The sequence below is a fragment of the Culex quinquefasciatus genome, chromosome 1, assembly GCF_015732765.1.
Source record: "Culex quinquefasciatus strain JHB chromosome 1, VPISU_Cqui_1.0_pri_paternal, whole genome shotgun sequence".
Classification (NCBI taxonomy): domain Eukaryota; kingdom Metazoa; phylum Arthropoda; class Insecta; order Diptera; family Culicidae; genus Culex; species Culex quinquefasciatus.
The window spans coordinates 111508087-111528261 of record NC_051861.1 but is presented as its reverse complement, the minus strand read 5'-3'; the positions used below and the strand labels follow the sequence as shown (position 1 = coordinate 111528261).

Genomic DNA, 20175 nt, shown 5'->3' with positions numbered 1-20175 from the left:
AGATTTTTTATTTCATTAAAATTTATTTTTCAATATTAGCATTTTAGAATTTTAAAGTTTTGCGATTGAGTCCGAAATCTAAAATAAACGAAAATTTTTATTTTTATAATCCTAAATTTTTAAATTAAAAGTTTTAAAATAGGGATTTCAGATTTTTTATGTATGGCACTTGGATTTTTTAAATTTAAATGTTTTTATTTTTTTTTTATAATATTTCACGTTTTCATAATTATTCCTAAATTTTGAAATTTTTAAGTTTTTAGTTCTTGAGAATTTCCAAATTTTGGGTTCATGAAATTTAAAATTCAGAAGTATGTTGAAAGTGCAAATTTCGAATGATTTATTTTTTATCAATGATGTTTGAATATCAAAAATTTTGAATTTATATTTTTTATTTTCAAATTTTCAAAAAAAAATCTGAAAATTTATTTAAATTCTTTTTTTTATTTAACATTATTCAATTCTCAAATAATTGTACTTTTAAATTTCAAAGCTTCAAATCTTATAACTAAAAATAACAGAGCAATAAAGTTGGTTTGCATGGATTGTTTTTTCTATTTTCCAATTTTTTTAATTTGGAGGAGTTTAATCTCAGCATTACTCTGTGGTTTAATTTGTTTAGTTCCATTAATTTTAAGTCAAGTTTTTTAATTTAGGAATTGAAAATATTAAATTTCTTTTTAAATTAAAATTTTGAGAATCTTGATTTTTTGATTTTTTTTTCTTTCTTTGTAGCTTAATTTTTTTATTAAATTTTTGTGTATTTTGTGAATTTTGTGAATTTTGTTTTTAAAAATTTGAGTTTTTTTCGTTTACATTTTAAAAATAACGGTTTTTAAATTCTTAAAATTGAAATTTTTTGAATTAACAAATTGAATTAAAAAAAATGGAAACTGAAAAATTTATATTTTTTTCAAATTTTGAATTTGTAGATTCATGATTTGTAAAATATATAAATTTAAAACTTTTAGAATTTTTTTTTCAGAAATTTTGAAATTCAAAAATGCAAAATTTTGTACTGCTTTGTATTGTTTTTTTTTATTGTAATTTTGTATAATTTTTGAATTTCTTAATTTCTGAATTTTTAAATTCAAAGTAAGGCCTTTGCATTTAATTTTTAAAGTTTATGTCGCCCTTTTTCAAAATCGGCCCAAACAATCAAGGGAGCAAAAAACTAGAAACATAGTTTTAAGAGTAAATAGTAGAATTATAATCAAAATAGAAGGCGACTAAACACAATTTTTCGACAATCCTTGAATATTCAGAAATCTCATTATTACAAAATAATTGGACTGGTGTAAAATGTATTTTAAAACACTTTCTTTTTTATTTGTTGCTCGAAACGCTCGTTTTTGGCGAAATTATTTCGCAACATATTCAAAATCTGAAGTTTTCAATTTTTTTTTGAATTTGTGAATTATCGAATTCTTTTATAAATTGTACTTTGAATTTTAAATCTTTTATAAATAAAAAAACTGAGAAACTAATAATGTTTGTTCCTTCCATACTATGTTTTAAACATATTTTTCTAATGATTTGTTTTGGATTTCTGGCAGTACGTGTTCTACAAGGGGCGCGACACTCTTCAAGTGTTGCGAATTATTTTTTGCTTGATTTTTAAAACGTTTATTTTTCTGCACTTCTGGCAGCACTGCAAACTTTGTTTACCTTTTTTTGACAGATGAGGTTTGAACGAGGGGCGCGACACTCTCAAAATTTCTATCTCACCTAACAGTTTTAAAGATAGGCCCTTTTGGCTCGCTTCAAAATTCCAACCAAGGAAGAGCATTCCGACACGGTTTCAGCCTCGCAGGCAAGTAAATGGGGAAGACCACGCGCGCGGGAGGGAGGGGGGGGGGGAGAGGGAATATCGCGTAATAAACACTGATTAATTCAATCGTCTTTTGACGGGTAAAAACATCCCCATCGCAAAGTGAGCCATTTATATACCGGCGGCGGCATCAACGACGATGAGCAAAAGGAGCTCGGGGCAACCCTGCTGTGGGGGCGTACGTGCGACGCTTGTGGCGGCGTGAATATGTTTACATGTGTGTGTGTCGTCATTCGCCCTTTTACAAGAGCTTATTACGGATTGTTGTGTAATCCGGCCGGCTCAGTGAGCCATGATTTTATGGAATCCGATGCAGGATCATCTCTGTGTGCGGAGATAATCGCAGTAGCCGCACAAGCCGCATGACGGCTTTTTTCGAACTGTCAAGGCACCTCCACCTCGCATCTTCACCGGGGCTAATCTCACCCTCAGCATTATCTTTTCGCGCAAATCTGATAGTTTCACGACTTTCGGCCGTAAGCACCCGCGATCCACCTAGCGCCAACTGTCATAAAGTTGTTTGCGGTTTGCAATGGCAGACGACACGTGACGGTTTTCCAAGATGGTGGCGGTCGCGCTAATGGACTGATGACTTTGGAACCCGCGGCATGACCTGCTTTCAACGCAGCTTGACAAATGAGTTTGCTGGGGCCGCCTACTGCGATGCTCTTTTTCATCAGGAGGAAAATCAAGCCTCTGTTATCACGGAATCGTGAGGTCGGAGCCACTTTCTTCGTACAGTGTCGTATGTGGACCCACGTGGGCAGGTTGGTTTATTATGGTGCTGAAGTGAATTGCTCGGGCTTCCTCGAGGAGTGACATCGTTTAAATTCATGAGAAAATTTGATTTAATTTGGAAAAATTATAAATTAGATTTTAAATTGTATCTTTGAAGTTTTTCTTAGCTGTTCCCTGTTGGGTAAATTGACATTTGTCAAAAAAAAGATACGCTTACTCAAAACGATTCATTCAAAAACTCCACAATTTTGACAATGCTGAAAATTTTGACATTTTTGACAATTTTGATAATTTTGTCGATTTTGACAATTTTGACAATTTTGACAATTTTGACAATTTTGACAATTTTTACAGTTTTGACAATTTTGACAATTTTGACAATTTTGACAATTTTGACAATTTTGACAATTTTGACAATTTTGACAATTTTGACAATTTTGACAATTTTGACAATTTTAACAATTTTGACAATTTTGACAATTTTGACAATTTTGACAATGTTGACAATTTTGACAATGTTGACAATTTTGACAATGTTGACAATTTTGACAATTTTAACAATTTTGACAATTTTGACAATTTTGACAATTTTGACAATTTTTACAGTTTTGACAATTTTGACAATTTTGACAATTTTGACAATTTTGACAATTTTGACAATTTTGACAATTTTGACAATTTTGACAATTTTGACAATTTTGACAATTTTGACAATTTTGACAATTTTGACAATTTTGACAATTTTGACAATTTTGACAATTTTGACAATTTGGACAATTTTGACAATTTTGACAATTTTGACAATTTTGACAATTTTGACAATTTGGACAATTTTGACAATTTTGACAATTTTGACAATTTTGACAATTTTGACAATTTTGACAATTTTAACAATTTTGACAATTTTGACAATTTTGACAATTTTGACAATTTTGACATTTTTGACAATTTTGACAATTTTGACAATTTTTACAGTTTTGACAATTTTGACAATTTTGACAATTTTGACAATTTTGACAATTTTGACAATTTTGACAATTTTGACAATTTTGACAATTTTGACAATTTTGACAATTTTGACAATTTTGACAATTTTGACAATTTTGACAATTTTAACAATTTTGACAATTTTGACAATTTTGACAATTTTGACAATGTTGACAATTTTGACAATGTTGACAATTTTGACAATGTTGACAATTTTGACAATTTTAACAATTTTGACAATTTTGACAATTTTGACAATTTTGACAATTTTTACAGTTTTGACAATTTTGACAATTTTGACAATTTTGACAATTTTGACAATTTTGACAATTTTGACAATTTTGACAATTTTGACAATTTTGACAATTTTGACAATTTTGACAATTTTGACAATTTTGACAATTTTGACAATTTTGACAATTTTGACAATTTTGTCAATTTTGACAATTTGGACAATTTTGACAATTTTGACAATTTGGACAATTTTGACAATTTTGACAATTTTGACAATTTTGACAATTTTGACAATTTTGACAATTTTGACAATTTTAACAATTTTGACAATTTTGACAATTTTGACAATTTTGACAATTTTGACAATTTTGACAATTTTGACAATTTTGACAATTTTGACAATGTTGACAATTTTGACAATTTTGACAATTTTGACAATTTTGACAATTTTGACAATTTTGACAATTTTGACAATTTTGACAATTTTGACAATTTTGACAATTTTGACAATTGTGACAATTTTGACAATTTTGACAATTTTGACAATTTTGACAATTTTGACAATTTTGACAATTTTGACAATTTTGACAATTTTGACAATTTTGACAATTTTGACAATTTTGACAATTTTGACAATTTTGTCAATTTTGACAATTTTGACAATTTTGACAATTTTAACCATTTTGACAATTTTGACAATTTTGACAATTTTGACAATTTTGACAATTTTGACAATTTTGACAATTTTGACAATTTTGACAATTTTGACAATTTTGACAATTTTGACAATTTTGACAATTTTGACAATTTTGACAATTTTGACAATTTTGACAATTTTGACAATTTTGACAATTTTGACAATTTTGACATTTTTGATAATTTTGACAATTTTGTTAATTGGAAACACTATGGTAAGCTAAGGTCATCTCTACCGCCGACTTTTATTTGGCTTCAACTTTGACAGGTTAGGGCATCGCCACCGCCAAACTTTTATTCAGTTACAATATGTTTCCTGTGGAGATGACCTAAGCTTCAAATTGTACCTCATCATAAAAACGTCATCAGTTTGATGGAGTCGTGCTCCAAAACAAATGACCGCGCTTTATCACCCAATTCCCGCGTGATGAATTATTACAAAAGCCGCCGTCCTTAATTACAATATTAAATCGCATTTACCGCTCCTCATCCCTACAACGGGGCCTGGAATGACCCAGAATAGAGTGGAGGCAAAAAACCCAGCTCCATACTACCATTAATTAGTGCCAGGCTGGGCAGAGCCTCCTACAGATAATATTCCGCCCTTTTTGCGAACCCGGAGACCGGTCCAGTGTTGCCATCGCATCACACTCAATTACGACAAAGGGACGCTCTGAGGGACAAGGCGGAGAGTAGCAAAAAAAGACCGACCAGCCAGACACTAACAAGACGTGTCTATCGTAATGCAATTAATTATCACTCGACCAGAGATGGGCCGAGAGCAGAAGGCAACCGGCAGTTACATCGGTAGGACGAACCACATCAACGATGGCCAGTGATGGCCAGACTTAATCCCGTTCATTTTGGGGCCCCGGGGACATAGACAAGTGGGAGAGGTTCTTTAAGAACAGGATGTGGTGAAATTTGACACAGTTAGGGCATCACTACCGTTGCCAAAACAGTTCGAACGTTGTCTTTTTTGAAAACCCGGTAGAGATGCTCTAATCTTTGCCAATTTTGTCATCTGTCATTCTAGAGCATCTCAACCGTTGCTAAAATAGTTCTCTCGAGGATTAAAAAAAAAACCGATAAAGATGCTCTAATCGCAGCTAATTTAGTCATCTGTCACTCAAAACTTTAGCTACGCTAAGATCATCTCCACCCAGACTTCGCAACGTCTGTTTTTCTCTGTCCTGAACAAAAATGCGAAGACAAACTTGCGAAATAAAAACAATTTAGTTGCTGGTTTGTGCTCTCTCTCTCTGGGTGAACGGCTCCGGCAAGTGAGTGTTTGCAGATAACAGCTAATTAGTGGAACGAGGCAAACTTGTTCGTTCTGCCAGCCTCAGCCTCGTACATAGTAGGCTTTGGGCGAACTAATGACAGAACAGAAGCAGCCAGCGGTTTGACAGCGGTCGTAAGTTGACGTCAAGTTGCATCGAGCCGGTTTTGTTGGCGAAGCAGAGAGTAACATTGAAGGCTGAGGTTAGGTTTCTGTAGGTTATGGCAACACTGAATTATTTAAAATATAAAAATAATTATTTTTTTAGGTTTTTAAAGAATCTTTTAGATACCCCTTAGAAACTTTTTTCTGATTTGGCAACACAGTTATTGAATTGACAATTCTTGAACTGTCAAATTGTTAAAAATCATATAAAATATAAACACAGTGTTGCCAAACTGTTAAAACGATTCAAAATTACAAAAATTACAAAAAATACAAAAATTACAAAAATTACAAAAATTACAAAAAAAAAAACAAAAATTACAAAAATTACAAAAATTACAAAAAATACAAAAATTACAAAAATTACAAAAAATTACAAAAATTACAAAAATTACAAAAATTACAAAAATTACAAAAATTACAAAAATTACAAAAAATTACAAAAATTACAAAAATTACAAAAATTACAAAAATTACAAAATTACAAAAATTACAAAAATTACAAAAAATACAAAAATTACAAAAAATCAATGATTACAAAATTATAAAAATTACAAACGTTACAAAAATTACAAAAAATACAAAAATTACAAAAAAAAAATTACAAAAATTACAAAAAATACAAAAAAATCAATGATTACAACATTTTAAAAAATACTAAAAATACAAAAAAAAATCATAACTGAATGTCAAATAAGAAAGTCAATAAAAGGTTGAACAATGTTGTCAGATTCTCGCTTTAAAATATTTTTTAATCGGATAGAAGCCAAAACAACTTCTTCAAAGGGCGCAATCCGAAATGACGCCACGTGCGCACCAAACTTTCCAACGTTAACCTTTCGCCGTCAACTCATCTCATCTCGAGCTAAGCTGGCAGCAGCAGCAGCAGTGTTTATTGCGTGGCACTAAACTTCCTGTTTCCATAACAAGAGTTCGTTTAGTTCAAGTACCATCATCTTTGCACACTGACGACGTCAGTTCCGCCACACTACACTCTATCTGCCTTCGGAAGAACAAAACGACCCGCTTCTCGCTGTCGACGTTTCAAGAGACGGTGAAACGGTGTAGGTTTGTGTCAAAGTATTTTTAAAATTTGCTTTTGGAAGCTTGGTTTGAAGTTTGACGCAATTTGCAACGCGCCTCATCTGTCAAATTGCACCCTACCTTTACCTTTTTTGACAGTAATTTTTTTTCTAGATTTGACATTTCACCGACCGCGTTGCCAACCCCTCGCAAAATCTCCCGCTGTCATCGCCCATCAAACTCCACGCCTGCTGCCTGTCTGGCTGGTTTTGCTTTGATAACGATGGTGCGAAGTGGGTTGCCGGTACGAACTGAACCTGTTTTTTCAAGGGCACTTGTCCCTGTCTGCGAACAAGTTCGCAGTGTTGCAGTTCTGCCCCTCCGGGGATGGGTCCTTTTTGCTTCATGAGGGTTGTTTTAGGAAGCTTTGAGTTACCCCTTGAAAACTTTTTTTTGCTGATTTGGCAACACTGTTGTTGAATTGACAATTCTTGAACTGTCAAAATGACGAAAATCGTACAAAATGTAAACACAGTGTTGCCAAACTGTTAAATTTAGTCGATTTGAACATTTAAGAGAACTGCTCGTGTCATGTGCTGTCTTGAACACTGCACCATGGCAGTAGGCTATGCAAAGTGGGTGCTACTACTGCTGTCACATGGTGTCGAGTTGTTCCGGGGTGTTTGCAGTGGGTGCTGCCGGCATGCTGCACACACATGTTGTGTTTGCCTACCACTGCTCTAAGCTCCATCCGGCTGCTGCCATATTATATCGCATGTATTAACATATTTTGTGCCGTTGACAGGTCCCGTCAGGAGTAGCTCCAAGCCAATATCCACACTGTTGCTACTCGGAAACTGCAACTACTGTTCACTTTGTACAAAGGAAATTTGCAGCACGAAATTGAAGCGATGAAATGGAATTTTCCAAATGTATGTGAAAAAGAGGTTTTTCTTGATGTGACAGCTGCGAACAAAGCATGCCATAAAGGTCGTGCGATTCAAAACAAAAAAGCTTGTTTGATGCAAATTGCAACACGCTGCAGCTGTCAAATTGATTACACGCTGAGTGGGATTAACTTTGATTTAACCGTAGAATTTTTTTACCTTGAAAACTTTGATGTTAATTAAACCCCGTTCCGCTCGGGCAATCAAATGAACCACAAACTTTGACTTGCCATTTTTCACGGTAGAGGGATTAACGTCCCCGGACGGCTAATGGACTGTTGCGCCCAGACGGAGCTTGAAAAACATACTTTTATTGGCTCAAATAAGCAAATCTAATTTTCGAAATGGCTTCCCCAGTAGCCGCTCGGTCTGGTCAGACCATAAAAATATATGACTGCTCCTCGTCCCCCCCTGGCCAGTTGAGTGGAAAATACCCGCAGGGTGGCGCCACCATCATCACATCAAAGGCAACCTCCACAAATCTGATTTTAATCCACAATAATAAAGAGATTACAAAATGCCGGACCTTTTTTTTTCCACCCTCTGGATTAAAACAGACCCGCCTCTATCTAATCTCGCTGGAGCGTGCAAGCAAACGTCAAAATCTCGCGCGCACACACGCTCAAACAACGTTGCCCAACTTTTCGATGAAATCGAAGCTGGAAAGCTCCGCAATTTCACGATAATGTAATTTAATATCTGTTTTTCGGACAAATTTCACGTAACAGCAACGCTTCACTTTCTGGGTAAAAACTTTTCAAATTCACAAGCTCACGAAAGAGCCGAGGCAAAAAAAGACCCGTCTGAAAGGTAAAATTGACTGTAATTTGAAAACTTTTTCCCCACGCTCCTCCTCCCGTCTTATCCTAAGGAATTTTCACCTAATCCAACGCGAACGGGATTTCGCCATTATAAATTGCGCTTGGTGAAGGGAGAAGGAGGTTGCCGGTTCCGAAAATTCACGCGAAAACGAGTTGATGGTGTCCTTGCAAGCCGAGGGGGAAAAGGGTTTCGGGTCTTGTTCAAATCTCTCTCGGAAATTGTCAACTTCCATCGTGTAAAGCTAGAAAGCTATCAGAGCAAGCGACTGTGACGAACGAACGGCGGACAGAATGATAAAACTGGCAACACTTGTCATATGTCACGTGCTGGGAGGAATGCGCTGGTTGGGTGCCATTTTGTTGGCAGCAGATTTGAAGCAAAACAAATTTGAACATTTTGAAGTAAATTTAGTGGAAATTTTGTGATATTTATGTCCACTACCAGGGCTCTTTACCCTACGGTGCGACATTGTATTCTAGTGTCCGACGAGTGATCGAATCAGAGGTCCTTCACCCTAATGCCCACATAGTGAGAATGTCCGATACTTTGTCCTAATTTCCTACACTCGAATACTGTAGATAAGACACCATACACCATAGCCCTTATTCTAATATCCAAACCTTTTTTCGATGTCCAATTCTAGGATTCTAGGAATTCTAATGTTGAACAAATAATTCTAAATTTTCTTATCGATTTGGTGTCTTCGGCAAAGTTGTAGGTTTTTATGATCAGAATCTAAAGTGAAAATATAAACACTAAAAAATTACCCAGTTTTCCGTTGCATTCAGCATGTTGGTGGTGTTGGTGGCCACCTTTGGTTCTTTATTTGCCTTCGCTCCTCGCTCGGATTTCTTCAGCCTTCGATTGGAATGGGTATTCAAAATTGAAACGTCAAACGACTTGGCGCGTTTGTTTTTTTGATGGTGCTTGCTAATTATTTACATTTTTTGGGAATATTTTTCAAGTGAGTGGCTAACTAATGTACAAAAGAACATGTTGCCGGTAGTTGGAAGCAAATTTATACCTTAAGCGCTTTGAAATCGTTAGCGCAAGTGAAAAGATATTGATGGCAACTTTCGTTAAGCAGTTAACCTCTCATCTTGCGTGTGGATGTGTGTGAAACCAAAATGATGAGAAATGGTCTCGCAAAATAGAAATTATGATCAAAAGTGCATTAAATTTGATCTTTTTGACCAGTAAATGGCATAAATTTGCGTGTTTTCTCGAGGCGGTGCTGTTGCTGGTAAGTTTATAGCCTAATTAGTATTTTTGGAGCTTTAATCGAGCATCAAACTCTCCATATGACAAAGATAGGTGTTTGATTAGAAAGGGTATATTTCCCCTATATGTAAATGTAATACCAAGTCTTTTAAAAATATACAAAAATAGAAAAGATAATATTTAAATTTATAGGTATTTTGTGGATCTGTAAACTATTTTTTTTAAACAATTTTCCCCAAGAAGCCAAATTTATACTGTTTCAAGAACATTTTTTTTCAGTTTCGGGAATTCCCGGGATTCGGGAATTCCCAGTTTTGGAAAAATTCCCGGTAATTTCCGGTATGGACACACTACTGATGTGACACATGTGAGTAATTCGTTGTGATTTCGAACAACGATTTGTTTGCATTTTTTTTTTATTTCGATGAAATTTTGTGTGTGTACTTTTTTATGGCCAAAGAAGTAATTTTGTTCATCCAAACAAGTCTCCATACAATTTTGGCAACTGTCCATACACAAATCTGTATCTTGAGAACCATTCTGATCGATTTAATGTCTAAGGCGAAGTAGAAGAATTCTTTGGACTCCATGCAAAAATTATTTGCGCAAAATTATTTTTAAAAAATTCTCATTTTGGATGACTAAGAAGAAGAAAAAGAAGCTTGATCATCTCTGAAAACATTATTCGCGAATGTATCAGAAAAAAAACCTTTAAATCTACTTCAGAAAGTCTTAGCCCCCAAAAGAAAAGTTGACAGGAAAAATAAGGCTTTCTAGTCACAAATTTACCAACACATTGAAAGTATGTTTACATGACAGCTGGACGTTTGTTTGCATCAGGTTTCCTATCTCTTTCTAGCAAAATTTTTTTGTCAGGCGACTTCTAGCTGGTTTTTTTGACTGACTGCCCGATATGTCAGCCAGCATACTTCGCAGGGCTGTGACAGCTACAGCTCGATCATTGTTTGCATCAGGACACTGTGACGAGGAGTTGGTCATTTTTGAGTTAAATTATATTTTTTTCACTGGGCCTAGAAAGCCTTATAAGATTTTTTCTACATCACCAAAATTAAAGTTTTAAGGAAACATCTACTGAGTCCTACACTCAAAGTCAGAAGTATCCCTCAAAAGGGTACTTTCAATCCTCAAAAAGGATACTTTCTATCCTTTTTTAAAGTTCACTCGGCGTCACCCTTTTAAAAGGGTATGTAAAATTCAGTACATTTTCGATACCCTTTTAAAGGGTGATGACGGGTGAACTTGAAAAAAGGATACTTTTTACTTTGAGTGTACTGAGAATCAGCCCTTACATTTGATGTGGCCGAAAAAAAATAGTTTTGGGCGAACCAATTCGAAAAAATTTAACACATTTATATAAACAATATTTATATTTTTTTCTTAGATTTCAAAAAAGTGTCAACGTGGGTTATGGATGGTCCCTTTAGTATTTTTCAAAAAAAAACTTGAATATTGAGATTGATACCCATACTACAAATTAGGAAAAAATGTTTGAAAAAAAGGATGTCTTTGAGACAATTTTAGTAATTTAAAAGAAAACTTCAAAATATTGCATATTGCTAATTATTTTCGATAAAATACGGTATTTTGTGAAAATTTTAGTACAACCAGAAAAAACTAAAATAATGTCAAAACACGGACGAACGGACATGACACCAGGAACAAATTTTCTTAAAATTTCTGAATTCTAGGTAATTGATCTATTTTTTCCTAAAATTGCCGAAAAGTTGATAAAAATTGTATTTTTATTTTAAATTCATACACCCATTTTAAAAAGTTCCCATGAATTTGCAACATGAGCTGGCTTTGTTTACGTTTAAAACAACGTGGCGCGACGATTTTGACGCAAGCGATCTCGCTCGCGCAGGTTTGCGCCAAGAAAAAGTAAAAGAAAACCGGCTTCCGGTCAAAAAGCATAACAAAATTCTCTTCGTTTAATACCCATATTGCAAATTGAAAATTATGAAAATTTAAGTATTTTCGAAAAATATATTCTCAGTGAATAAAGTTTAACATGATATAAAAAGGCTTTCTAGTCCGAAATTTGCCAACACATTCAAAGCATGTTTACATGGCAGCTGGACGTTTGTTTGCGTCAGATTTTCTATCTCTTTCTAGCAAAAGTTTGTTGTCAGGCGACTTCTAGCTGTTTTTTTTTGACTTACCACCCGATATGTCGGCCAACATACTTCGCAGGGCTGTGACAGCTCGAGCTCGATCTTTGTTTGCATCAGGACACTGTGACGAGACGTTCGTCATTTTTGGGTTAAATTAGATTTTTTACACAGGGCTTAGAAATAGAGACCCTAAATAGGGAGACTGGTCTAAGCTGGCTAAATCGATTTGGCAACGTATGTTTTGAGCTTGGCAACACTGATAAGTTTTGCTGGGCGTAAAGGCAAATGCTCGTTTGGATACGTCAAACTCGTGTCTGTTTGGGTACGTCAAATTCACTTCGGCCAGTCTCCCTATTAAGGATCTCTACTTAGAAAGCCTTATTCATTTAGGACGTGTCCATTATCAGCGATAAGATTATCGCCGAAGAATTATTGAAATTACGATAAGGATAGATTATCATTATCGTTAGACTATAATAATATCGACAATAATTTAATTGATTAACAACCTTGTTTTTTACATAAATTCTAATTCGCATGGAGATGGTGATCGTAGAGGGTTGCAGACTGGCTTTCGTCATGTATATGTGATGATCCAAACCTATTGTGAAACTCGATCAAATTGACCGTTTGACCAAATTTTATTGAATTTAAAGAAAAGAACCTTGTTTTTAAATATCAATGAGGCAGAAACATTTTCAAGAGACCCGACATCTGTAGGCGAGTGCCTCGAAATACTCCTAGAGTTTTTTTTTTGAAAAGGTTCAATAAACCAAATTTTCAGTTTTTGCTTTTTGGGTGTTTTTTAAGACCCCTGACGACTCAAGCAGGTTTGAAAAACACCCAAAAAGCAAAAACTGGAAATTTGGTTTATTGGACCTTTTCAAAAAAAAAAAAACTCCAGACTTGTCAAAATTGAATACCCCGATTGCACCCTGATTGGTTGAGATATACTCAACCCCCGGTGGTTGGTCACTTTTTCGTTTGACACATTTTTATTTTGTACCCCGTTGGTTGGTCAAAGTCAAACTAAAAAGTGACGAACTGTCACATTTTACAAGGCGCTCACGCACACTATCAAAACAAACGTTTGGTAGTGTGTGTGAACTCCGTGTAATGGCCTATCTACAATCTCTTAGCTTAGAACATCTAAGTAAAGTAGTTACTTAGGAAAGTCTGCAACTTACGTTCGTCATCCACAATCAACTTAGAAAACTTGCTGGGCTGATATACGTTGCTATGCAGTTGTTTGTTTACCTTTGATATGGAAACGTCAACTTACCGTAGATTTTGAAATTTTCCAAACCAAACGTCAGTTTCTAATTTGATTACTTTTCCATTGTAGAAACTCAGATTCATTTCCATTGATTCAAATTCCTAAGCTAAGTGAAATTTTCTAAGCTAAGTGATTGTAGATAGGCCATAAAAGGGGTGTCAAACTAAAAAGTGACCCCGTTCGTTTGACAACAGTTGGTGTCAAACTATCCGGGTTTGTGTGTAGTGACATCTACCGATAAGAGTAATAAAATTACGCTTTCTTTCCCTCGATATTGACAACCAGAAAGTCGACTGTAGGCTTGAATAAAATTCATTTAATCGCCTCATCCCAAAATGTTTACTTTCCATGTCCCGACGGACAAGCAGCCAGTCAAACATCCACAATGAAGACCTCGCTCGGTCCCACACAGCCCATGTCCAGTTCACGCCCTCGGGGAGGTCAAAGCACGCCATGTTTATGCAAATTTCAAATGCACCACTCCGACCGTGTTCGCGCAGCCTGCTGCGATAATCCTCCCAAGTCATTACAACAACAATAATAGCCCGTCTCTCTTTCTCTCTGTTGTTTTCCCCACAGCCTGCAGTGAATGAACCCGGGTTTTCGTGGCCACCGGTGCTGCTCGGGTAGGCGATGACCATCATGGATGGCGCTCGACAGCAGCAACAGCCGAACCAACAGCAAAAGCGCGGATCTCTTTCGGTGGCCAATGGCGGAGGAGGAGGAGCACGGTCGGCGACTGCGTCGCCACTTCCGGCCGCCGTTTATGGGCCGTCCACTTCCGGAGGTGGGGCTAGTGGCGGTGGAGGACAGTTCCCGGCGTCGTTCCCGGATAGTTTTAAGGACTTTTTCGCCATGCTCAACGAGGAGGATGACCACGTGGACGTGTTCTCGAACATACTGGAAGATAAGGTGAGTAGCTGTCAAAATGGTCAACCCCATAAGAAATTGTTACATTTTTGACAGCGATTTGTTTACAACAACTTTTTTTTCAGGACATCCCCCGCAGCACAAAGTGTCGCTACAGCCGGACAACAGCGAACGCCGGCGGCAACACGGGTTACGGCCCGGCGCCACCCCACTCGGCCACCGGTTCGTACTCCGGCGGTGGCAGCCGGAGCGGCTCCTTCAGCCTGTCCGCATCGAACGCCGGCGCCGGCAACAACAACTTCAACTTTGGCCGGTCCAGCTCGTTCCGGTTGCACCGGAACAAACCTCCGTCGTCGCTGTACACGGACCACCACCAGCAAAACAGCAGCCAGCAGCTGCTGATCAACAACATCCGGAACCAGCTCGGGGGTTCCGGGTTGATTCCGACGTCGGCGGCCTCGGCAGCCGCCGGAGACAGTGGCGAAGAGGACCGCACCATGAAGAACCTGAGCCTGATCAAGAGTGCCATCGTGGACCGGTCGCCGTCGTCGTCGGCGTTGGCCAGTTTGTCGGTGACCGGATTCGCGGGGCCCGGATCGATAAACCGGTCCAAGAGCAATACGAAAATTGACGACCGGTCGCCGTCTTCGTTCGAGATGAAGAGTTTTGAGTTTGGTGGAGGAGGAGGAGCGGTGTCGGGGACCGGAAGTGCCGGCCCGACGGCCGGAAGTAGAAGCTACAAGATAAGTGGTAAGTAGGCCTGCTTTTGCGATATGGATTGCTTTGTTCGTGGGATCATTGTAATCATAGTAGGCGGGGCTCAAAGTTATAAAATTTAAAGAGATGGAAACGTCAAGTTTGCTTAAGTTTACAATTTGTTTACCCAAAAAATTTCAAAATGGCACCAACCTTTGAAGTTTTCAAAACCCTGCACAATTTGGGACGAAAGTGCTCTCGCACATTTTTTGTTCATCATCAAAAATAACGAGTTTTACACTCCACGTGAAGAAGTTTGAAGGAGGTGCGCGCCACCAGCTGTGCTAACAAGCGCGAGCAAATTTGGATTGCACTGCTGAATTTCGGGAAAATACGGCGTAGATTCCGGCGGTGGTGGTGTCGTCTGACAAAAGTCACCGTCGCCACCAAGTGACGTTCTGTGTGGGATGAAAAGTGGTTTTAGATAGGGGAAGAAGGTCGAGATTTTGGTGTTATTTTCGTTTCTGTTTTACTGACATTTTTGTTTTTAAATAAGCGAATATAACTCCGGACATCCTACTCCGAATTCTGCCAACCGGTTCCAGCACAACTCAATCACACTCACACTTCCGCAGCGAACGTTCACTCTCAAATGTCTACAACGTAAACATGAAACACGCGCCTCTTTTCAATACCTGTCAAATCAATGCACGCTTATATAAAATCAAGTCTTTTTGAGTTATTACAACTCGATTAACATTGTTTACATTATTTTGAAAGACGAAGGCCAAGCCAAGGAAATCGTAAAAAGTAATTTTTTCCCCTGACCGATGAGACTCAAAGTATGATTACATGGCAGCTGGGGGTTTGTTTGCATCAGATTCGCTATCTCTTTCTAGCAAAAGTTTTTTGTCAGGCGACTTCTAAATGGTTTTTTACTGACCGCCCGATATGTCAGCCAACATACTTCGCAGGGCAGTGACAGCTCGATCTCGATCATTGTTCGCATCAGGATACTGTGACGAACTCATTTTTGGATTAAATCATTTTCTTTTCACTAGAGTCTTGGACAAAAACAGATCTAAACTTTTTTTTGTTAGGTCCTATAAACAAGTGTAAACATTGAGTTAACCCCGCATATTCCGATGGACATTGGCATAAAGTGTTACTATTTACTACTTTGAATTTTAATAGATTTTTTCTGGATTTTTTTCTAAATCGAGATTTGAGTATCACATTTTACTACGTCAGTTTTTTTCAGGTTATAACCACATTTCGTTCGATTGCGGTGAAAAATTAAAAAAAATATTAAAAAATCTAAAAAATATATTTTTTTTACAGCTGAGAAAGATTCCTTTCGTCATGTCAAAGAAACATTGAATATTGGAACAGAATTCAGTTTCCACATGCTAATAGCTCAGAAACTAATGATCCAATTTGCAATGCCTAAAAATAAATCATTCGTCAAATTGTGTGATCCCCTTGAAAAAATATTTTAAAATTTTGAAATCAAGACTAACGTTTTAAAAGGGCTCAGTAGATTTTTTTGCAAGTAAATTATGTACCTCCATTTCTCTCTTCAAAATTTCCCCAAAAAATTAGGGGGTGAAAAAATGTTTTTTTAAATAAAAAAACATAAAAAATGTAATCCTTACTACATTTAAATGTTTAACGCATATGTATGCTTTTAAAACAAATAAAAAAAAACTTTTTACAAATCTTAATTTTTAGAACAACAGATCAGTAAAGAGCAATTCCAGCTCAAATCAGGAATTTTTCTGAAACTTTTGTACCCGACCCTCTCCGATTTCAATCAAACTTTCTAGACATGTTATCCTAGGCCTATATAAGCCATTTTTGTGTATATGGAGCCAATAGTACTCGAAAATAACATTTGAGGAGGGCGTAAGTTATTTAAATATTTTTGTATTTTGTAATTTAAAAATTATTGTATCTCGAAGCCGTTGCGTCGTGTCAAAAAGTGGTCAAAGACAAACTTGTAGGAAATTGGACGGGCTTTCTGAAAAAAAATACACTGAAACAAAAATACACGCCACATCTATGAGATTTTTTGGTTTTTATGTCTAAAACTTAAATTTAAAGGTGATGTCTCGTTTTTTTGCTCAAAATTCTTGAGGAAATAGCCTGAAATGTTACCAAAAGACTGACGAAAAATGCAGGATGGTATGTCTCTCCTTAAAAAATACAAAAATCATTTACTAAAACTGTTTTTTTGAAAAGTGGTCTAAACGTCAAAATTTTTAACAAACCAGTAGTGAGAATTGATTCTCCAGACAATTTTACATAAAAGTCTCGATATTGACCATTGTCCTATGTCCAATCCGTGGGAAGATACAGCGGTTTAAAAAAAATGTTGAAGTAACGGGTTTTTTTGTGGTTTTTGGCAATTTCTATATGACAGACTTGGTTTTTTAGTCTCATAAATATTTTTACCGGAAAGCTCGTCTAATTGGATGTAAGGGCTTACAGATATAAGCTTAATTACATTGCTAGTAACTGAAAATAGAAAATAGGGCGTCTAATGTTGAAAATTTACTGGGCATTCCCGATGATCCCGGGAAATTTTTTAAAACAGTCATAAAATCTATTTTTTATTACATTTTTCATTAAAATCATATAATTACTCAATGCCATTAATTGGTGATAATCTACACTGCAATCGAACCAAGAACAGCAGTTTTTAGATAGTTTAAAAGAAATTAAAGACGGATTTTTATTTTGTTCTTCGACAATTTTGAATCCAATGTGATTTAAATTAAATATGTCTCTTTTTAATTTTTTGCTTTATTTATTTTGTTTTATATGACATGACCAGACAAGTTATTAAAAAATCTTTGAAAATGGAGAAAAAAAAAAGAAACGACAACAAATAAAAATGATACCAATCATTGTAATATTTTTGAAAAGTTTACAATATCAAGTTTTATATAACACTTATTGAATATTGATGAAAAATAATTAAATACGATATTTTTTCAAGCTTAAGATCATAAATATACGTAAATTTAATATCCTGTATTTAACAATATATTAAACAAATATTTTAAGCGCTAGGCATATTGCGGACCTCTAAACTAAAATTTCAACAATTTTCCCTATTAAGCAAAATTAATGCTGATATATGCCAAATACAATTTTTTATGCTTTAAATTTTTTATCGATTACTAAGTATTCAACTGTTTATCCATTTATTTTTTTTAATTATGGGGATTTCCCGGGACAAAATGTAAAAATTCCCGGGATTCGGAAATTTCCGGTTCTGGAAAAATCACTGGAATTTTGTCCCGGGAAATCCTGGGATGGACGCACTATTTCAAAACATGCTTTAGCATCTGAATTTTTTTAGAGGTAATCCAAGCTTGAAATCATGAGAAATTCTTGAAAAATATTTTGTGAGAAAAATTGTATTGAAATTCCTTTGAAACTTGATGCTCTTCAAATATAAATTTCAGTTAATCCTCAAATATTGATGTGTTAATCCTTCAAATTTATTTATTATTGTTTCAAGAATATTTGAATGAGTTTTTCCATCCTTCCAACAATCTTTCAAATTAGTTTATTCGAGTTTTTGTAATATTTCTGGGAGTTTTTCAATTTCTTCAAAATTGATCATAATTATCGTAAATATATTCCAAGGTTTTTTTTTATTTTGGTCATATTTGTGTGAGTTTTACTTTATTTTAAACATTTCCTGTTCTTTTAAGGGGTTACATGTAGAAAATCTCAATATTTCAAAATTCCGAATATTTATTAAATCCTTTAAAAAGATGAATTCCAATCACTCCTGAAAGTTTCATGATTGTATGTCATGATATAAGCAAGTAATAGACGAATTACATTTAAAGTTTTGCCACGCGTTAACTTTGTCAAACTTTGTTAGCGTTTTTCTCTGAACACCAAGTTGATTTACGAGTGCCACGATATCTCGAGATTGGATGGACCAAATTGGCTGAAATTTGGGGTAAAGACTCTCAAGATATATCCCGTGTGCATGACGAAGTCCGATTTAGAAATTTTGCTTTTTTAAAAAAATGCAAAAATCAAAAAGTGACGGTTTTTTATATAAAAAAACACAAAAAAGAATCTTTTTTTAAAATATTTTTTTAAGTCGGCCTTCGTCATTCACACGGGACCGGTTAAATGAGTCGTCACCAAAATTTTAAGCCAATTTGGTCGAAGCAGTGTTGAGATATCGTGGCACCCGTTTTTTGAAACTGCTAACTTCAAATAGCTATATCTCGGAAATGATGCAACCAAATGTCTTCAAATTTATGTTGATTATAGTTGAAAACAAATTTTAAAAAAAGTTTGAGTGTGTGCCAATACCAACCATTGACATTTTTTCCGATATACATGTATTTAACCCCTTAATATAATTTTATTTGTTTTTATATGATTTCTAAATTTATATTTTCTTCTGAATTTTCTGTGAGCTTGTTTCTATTTCTATTCCATCAGACATTGTTTGAATACTCAATTATTTTTAATTATAACGCATTTTCGAACTTTTGTCCTTTCGGCATTTTGTTGATTCTCCATTTGTCATACATTCGTTTAAATTACCTAACCTAACCACTTTTGTACATGTAGGACCTCCTACATTTGAAATCACTGAATAGCAAAAGCTTCAATATTTCATGAATAAATGAAAATTGTTAGTATTTATAATTGAGGTGAAAAGTCATCGATTGTGATTGGAAACTCAAAAATATTTTAACTGAATTAAGAATGTACATGGAAAAGAAAAAAAAAATTTAAATATGAATTAAAAAAAAGAAAAAAAAAGCAATTCTAACCTAACCAAAGGCAGGATGTTGTTATTATCAAATAAAACGTCTTTCAGAGCCAATTCTTAAACATTTGGCAACACTGTCATGAGATTGCAAGACGTTCAAGAAATTTCTTAGAATTTTTCAATTGTTGGCTGAATCATTGGGAGAGTCGTATTAGTTGAATGAGCTGGCAAGTTTAGGAAAACAACTAAATTTTTCAACAGAAATTGTAAGGAGGAAAGCAAAAAAAAAAAAAATAGAGAAAGACTATGGATAAATCTGAATAAAAATAAACTAAAACTTAAATTTTTTGACATTTGACACATAAAAAACACCAATCTCTCCTACATCCCCATCTTAAACCACGCGCACACACAGCTACACGTTCAAAAGAATCCAGCTTGCTAATGCCTTGTTGTTGTTGTCGAGCTCAAGTGCGCTATCTCACCTTGCTCCAGG

General features: G+C 35.3%; 1 protein-coding gene across 14 annotated transcripts in view; it reads left to right on the top strand.

Moving 5' to 3' along the window:
• LOC6051312 overlaps positions 1-20175 on the top strand; it is a 171506-nt gene that overhangs the window by 90968 nt on the left and 60363 nt on the right. For all 14 annotated transcript variants that reach the window (XM_038257385.1, XM_038257790.1, XM_038257118.1 and 11 more), the window contains 2 exons: positions 13937-14269; positions 14353-14977. In XM_038257385.1, the coding sequence (XP_038113313.1) occupies positions 13991-14269; positions 14353-14977 (904 nt within the window). In that variant the 5' untranslated portion in view covers positions 13937-13990. The remainder of the gene's footprint in view (positions 1-13936; positions 14270-14352; positions 14978-20175) is intronic.